The sequence below is a fragment of the Branchiostoma floridae genome, chromosome 3 (assembly GCF_000003815.2).
Source record: "Branchiostoma floridae strain S238N-H82 chromosome 3, Bfl_VNyyK, whole genome shotgun sequence".
NCBI classification, from domain to species: Eukaryota; Metazoa; Chordata; class Leptocardii; order Amphioxiformes; family Branchiostomatidae; genus Branchiostoma; species Branchiostoma floridae.
In genome coordinates this window covers 8,805,226-8,811,039 of record NC_049981.1, presented here as the reverse complement: position 1 = coordinate 8,811,039, position 5,814 = coordinate 8,805,226, and the positions used below count along the sequence as shown (strand labels likewise).

At 37.9% G+C, this 5,814-nt stretch overlaps 1 protein-coding gene across 1 annotated transcript in view; it reads right to left on the bottom strand.

The window, feature by feature from the left end:
- LOC118411665 overlaps positions 1-5,814 on the bottom strand; it is an 84,607-nt gene that overhangs the window by 60,514 nt on the left and 18,279 nt on the right. Inside the window, exons 4-8 of the mRNA XM_035814142.1 lie at positions 3,316-3,440; positions 2,665-2,882; positions 2,234-2,316; positions 1,435-1,550; positions 134-263 (exon numbers count right to left, since the gene is read on the bottom strand). Of these exons, the coding sequence (XP_035670035.1) occupies positions 134-263; positions 1,435-1,550; positions 2,234-2,316; positions 2,665-2,882; positions 3,316-3,440 (672 nt within the window). The remainder of the gene's footprint in view (positions 1-133; positions 264-1,434; positions 1,551-2,233; positions 2,317-2,664; positions 2,883-3,315; positions 3,441-5,814) is intronic.

The window sequence follows — 5,814 nt, the reverse complement described above, 5'->3', positions numbered from 1 at the left end:
GATGACTCGGTGGCTTATTCAGTGGTTTGAGGAATTAACTGACCTATGCCTTATTACACGGTAAAAACTCAGCGCGGTCATTGGATAACTACACTAATGGTTTTAGACAATCATCATTCTAAGATGATATTACCTGGAAATGGTGATGAGCTGGGCTCCCACTGCTTCGCAGTTTAGTTTGGCCTCCAGCCACTGTGTTTGATGGTTTGTATTGAACTGATAACAACTTCTCTCATTGGTCAACCAGCCTGCTGGACAGGTGCCTGCAGTACAGCAACAAAAATTAAATGTTTTCTAATGATGTAACTTTTACATGGCTTTATCACCATTCAGACTTACCACAGGATTGACATGAAGATTTTGTTGATCTTGGAGCATTCCAAGACACCATGAGGGTTTTTAGGCGATATTTATAATTAGTCTGAATTATTTTCAATAAAAGAATATCTGAGCAACAATAATTAAATTCTTTTAAAAAAATTGACTAAGAAAATACTCATCTATTTGAATTCCTTTGAATATTTTAGAAACATTTTGAAAGTAACTGTTCAAAAATATCAGTGTTTAGAATAATTATGAAACCTCTGTGTGATTATTTCACATTTACAAACATTTACAAATATTTGTAAACTTGACCAAATGGTAAAATTGGTTTATTGCCCCCATAAAAGTAAGCCCTATTGTTGCATCTGTATATTTTTAGATTTCACTGCTGGGCACTGGTTGATCCTTTGTGGTGGGCCATTGTTGCATGGCACCCAACCATACTTTGCAAGGATGTGTGAATTGCTATCTTCCCAGACCACTGAACCATTTACAAAAAATGGTAGAAAATGGTAAATAATGGTAGTTTAGAAGTTTCCAATTCCACACCATGAATATTTCCAAAGTTCTACAGGACCAGGGAAATATTTATAAAGTTGAAACAGTGTTAAAGATATTTCTGAAGTATCAAATGTCCTAGACATATAATTACAAAACTTTAAAATCAATTCTAAAGAATGGCAACAAACATCCGCGTGGTGTCTTGGAATGAACTGTAATTGCAATATGTTGTCACCATTTATTCATTTTTTATGCAAGTGGAATTCCACAACCTGATACCTGATACCTTAGGTATTTCTTGTGTCATTACAATGCAACAAATGTGCAAAGAAGCCCTTGATTAGCATAATTTCATATGTTGCAAATATCCACCTAAAATTTGCATGATCTATGTCTGACGATATTTTGGAAAGTTTCATTTTTGCGATGGGTGATTTCGGAACAGTCATTTTTGCATAAGGAGTGAAATATGGTATAATTGCTTTCAGATGTGTTTTTTCTAGTTTTGAATATCATACGACACCCCCCCCCCTCGTATGGAGAGTTTATTTTTTGGTTTGTTGTGAAAAAACAGCACTACGTTATATAATTAAAGATAACTGGACTTACCATATAGCCCCTTTTCACATATGTATTTCCTCTCGTTTCCACATCTGATACCAGTCCAGTATGCTGACCGTCCACTCCCTATCACTTCCACACAGGTGGCACCTGGCCACGACCAACTGCAAGGTTTTTTTGGAGTAAGTTATTCATTAGTTAAGCCTATGACACCAAAATACAATCATTATCTGTAACAATAATAGTTTAATTCGATGGACATAAACGTTTGCACCAAATACATACCCTTCTGAGAGTCTGATTTCCATCCAAGACAGAGTGTATTTTCCTCCGTTACTTTATTCACAACTGACATTGTTGTTATAAGACTTACATACTTATAGTCTGCAGTTTGGAAGTAAGTTTCTAATTGGAAATTGACCCTAATTTTACATCTTCTACTTTTTTTAGTCAGATCGATACTCGACCTGTATCATGATGTAATTGAGAATATATGGCTATGGAAGAGGAGTAGACTTTATCTAACAAACACTTATAAATAATTTCGGGCTTGAATAACATTTTCACGGAATTGGCTCATCTACTGACGTGACATCAGAGACATTTGACCCACCAACGGGTCGTAAGTGCCAGATAATCTGTGCCGTCCCCCGTCCCTGTACAATCTGTGCCGCGGACACGTGCCCATGACGTCATGTAGAAGGCAGTCGAAACTATGGGTAAGTCCTATTTCATTTGAAGTGTTGGTCAGGCAAAATCTAGTCTTCTTTTATAAAGTCATTTACCAACACAGGTACACTTTAGTGCTAAGAAAGTATGGTGTTTATACGGTTTCAGGGTGACTCACTTGCCCACGGGCTCACCAGGCTGCCAGTAGGAGAAGTCAAAAGTATCAGCTGGATTACTCCAGTGTAATACCGAGGGAGAGTCCTGCGGAAAGAAGAATATCACTTTTTTTAGCTATAGTGCTTTAAATTACTCATGTAAGCAAATTATGTAACGTCATGAACCTTAAAAGGTAACGTTATATTGTAGAAGATTGAATATTCCTCGTTTCGAACTATGTCTCAAATTGCATAACGCTGTTGCAGAACACTGTTTTTTTATGCCGCAGGGGCCTTTTTTGTTTGATACTTGATACCATGCTTTGACATAGTATCCACAGCTGGTGGCACTGTGATTGCGTACACGCAATGGCAAAATAGTTTATCATGAGTGTTGACTGTTGAGCCGTGATTACTATCAAATTAGAATATAATATATAACAATCTAATTTACCACATCAGACAGTCCTATCCAGACAGGTTCATTCAGAAGTCGCACTTTAGTGGCTACATAGATGTGATCTGTCATGTTGTAGACAGATATGACGTCACCCCCTTCTCTCCTGCAGTGTGCACGTGCGTCTAACCACGTGACTGAATCATCACCCAGTCGGTAGCAGCGAGCACCGTTCTTCTCATAGCCACTGGCTGTGTCACACTCGTCAGTAACACCTGTGGTAACCAAGCAGCGTTAATTTGCGTTTTTTTCCATGAAGATCGCTTACGTCTTTACAATGTCGATTACATAATATCCTGTATATAACGTTAAATATCTGTCTCCGTTTCTCTCTGTCTCTGTTTCTCTCTCTCTGCATACATGTTGTATATACCATCTTGTTACAATGTTAAACTACTAAATCATAAAATATTCATTGCCATGGTGATTGTCTTAGAAATGTGAAAAACGGTCATTTTTATCCTAAAACCTTTAACATGTTGATTTGGAACGAGATTTTGATATGGTGGTCTTACAGAAAAAAACATAGAAGAGTATTAAAATTCAATAATATGAATTTATCCCTAGTACAAATAGATTAAACATTATTTGCCTTCTGAAAATGCACTGATAAGATAAAATATCTCTGACGCAATGTTATCAACTCACCCACAGATCTCTCACAGATGTACGGTCGGCTCACACTACAGGAATGGTCGTTCCACCCTCCCCCCTGCAACACCTCCACACAATCCTCGTCTCCAACATTGTTAGGTTCACCTACATTCCAGCTCCTACAAACAATGTAATATAAGGGACATCTAACCCAACATTGTTAGGTTCACCTACATTCCAGCTCCTACAAACAATGTAATATAAGGGACATCTAACCCAACATTGTTAGGTTCACCTACATTCCAGCTCCTACAAAAAATGTAATATAAGGGACATCTAACCCAACATTGTTAGGTTCACCTACATTCCAGCTCCTACAAACAATGTAATATAAGGGGCATCTAACCCAACATTGTTAGGTTCACCTACATTCCAGCTCCTACAAACAATGTAATACAAGGGACATCTAACCCAACATTGTTAGGTTCACCTACATTCCAGCTCCTACAAACAATGTAATATAAGGGACATCTAACCCAACATTGTTAGGTTCACCTACATTCCAGCTCCTACAAACAATGTAATACAAGGGACATCTAACCCAACATTGTTAGGTTCACCTACATTCCAGCTACAACAAACAATGTAATATAAGGGACATCTAACCCAACATTGTTAGGTTCACCTACATTCCAGCTCCTACAAACAATGTAATACAAGGGACATCTAACCCAACATTGTGAAACATTCCAGCTCCTACAAACAATGTAATATAAGGGACATCTATAAGGGACCTGCGTGAAGAAATTAATTTTTCTATCATTGTGAGCTTGTCACACCGGCAGCGGTTAAACCATAAAGTTTTGCACTTGCCTAACAATAACGTACATGTGTGTGTGCTTTTTTGTAATTGTGTGTATGTGTATATATGTACATCTATGTGTGTGTGTGCGTATGTGTGTCCTTGTGCGTGCGTGTCTGTATGTTTGTGCGTGTTTATATGTATGTGTGTCTGTGCGCGTTTGATGTGCGTGTATGTGTATGTGTATGTGAATGTGAATGTGTATGTGTATGTGTATGTGTATGTGCATGTGAATGTGTATGTGTACGTGTACATGCATGTGCATGTGTATGTGCATGTGCATGTGTATGTGCATGTGCATGTGTATGTGTATGTGCATGTGCATGTGCATGTGTCTGTGTATGTGCATGTGCATGTGTCTGTGTATGTGCATATGTATGTGCATATGTCAGTTTGATAGATGGTTACAAAACAACAAATTATTATTTACAGTAAAGTAAGTCAGTCAAGTTTTTGTTTCATAACAATGGATGGTTCATAGTTTTATACCAAAGTAGACTCGACTAAAGTTTAGTTCATCAACTTTGTGGTTAACATTTTTATATGTAAGAGCACTTCAGCTGATTTAATCATTCTTTAATACTTATGTAGATAAAATTAATATAATACAGATCATAAAGCCTGCACTACCAAAAATGCTTTTTCTTGTGTATCTTGTTTTTCTTCCTCACAGAAAATTTATCTTCCAGGAAGAAATTCTGTCCCCAAGAAAATCTCCATAGGGCAAGTAAATTTTTGCTTGAATTTTTGGGACATTTTTTTTAGATTAGTATTCTTACACCAAGAATACTTTTCTTACATCAAGAGCAAAAATTCTTGTATTTCTTAAGACTTATGAAGAAAGCAAGCATTTCTAGAATTTTTTTCTTGCATCATAGGTAAAGCAAGATAATTTTGCTTAAAGTTCCAGAAAATTCTTAGGTGTGAGAAAAATTTTCTTCACCAAAGAAGAATAAGAAAATTGTTCTTTGCGTGAGAATTAAGTTTTTTTGTAGTTTCTTTTTTTGCTTGTCTTGCTTAGAATTTTATTCAGATCTACATTTTCTTCCTGTAAGAATATTTTTCTTCATATAAGAATTGTCCATTAGCCTCCATAGCAGGCTCTTTGCGGCCTTTTTTGGGGCTCATAATACACTTTTGCTTGCCATTTCTTTTTGTACTGAGTCGCTGATTGCTGGCGTTTTCTGATTGCCGGCCCTGTGGAGCCTGCATGGAAACGGCGTATGAAAGTGATATTAAAAAACGATTAGGGCGATTAACTAGGAGGTGCGAATTTCCTGCTTGCCGTGGACGGCTAATAAACTGCACGCATCTCCACCGGACAGTGCACTGTCACGCCCCGTGTGCACTGACCCGACAATTCTTTAACGGTTTCGGGGTCAAACGGCTTTTTAAAAATACATGTGCAGAAGTGAAAACTCAACAGTTCGACGTTCTTTCGGCATGCCTGACGCCTTTGTTCGGGCGGGGCCGCGTAGCGAGTGATATGGGGCTTTCCACATCTGAAGCCCAAGTTGTAAAATGATTGTAGCGGACATACGAATTGCCTCTCACGGAGTTGTGAATTATTCCTAACGTGTGTGTTAATAAGGCCGATGAATGGCTAATCGTTTTTTTTTAATGTCACTTTCATACGCCGTTTCTATGCAGGCTCTTGGAGGCCGGCAATCAGAAAACGCCAGCAATCAGCT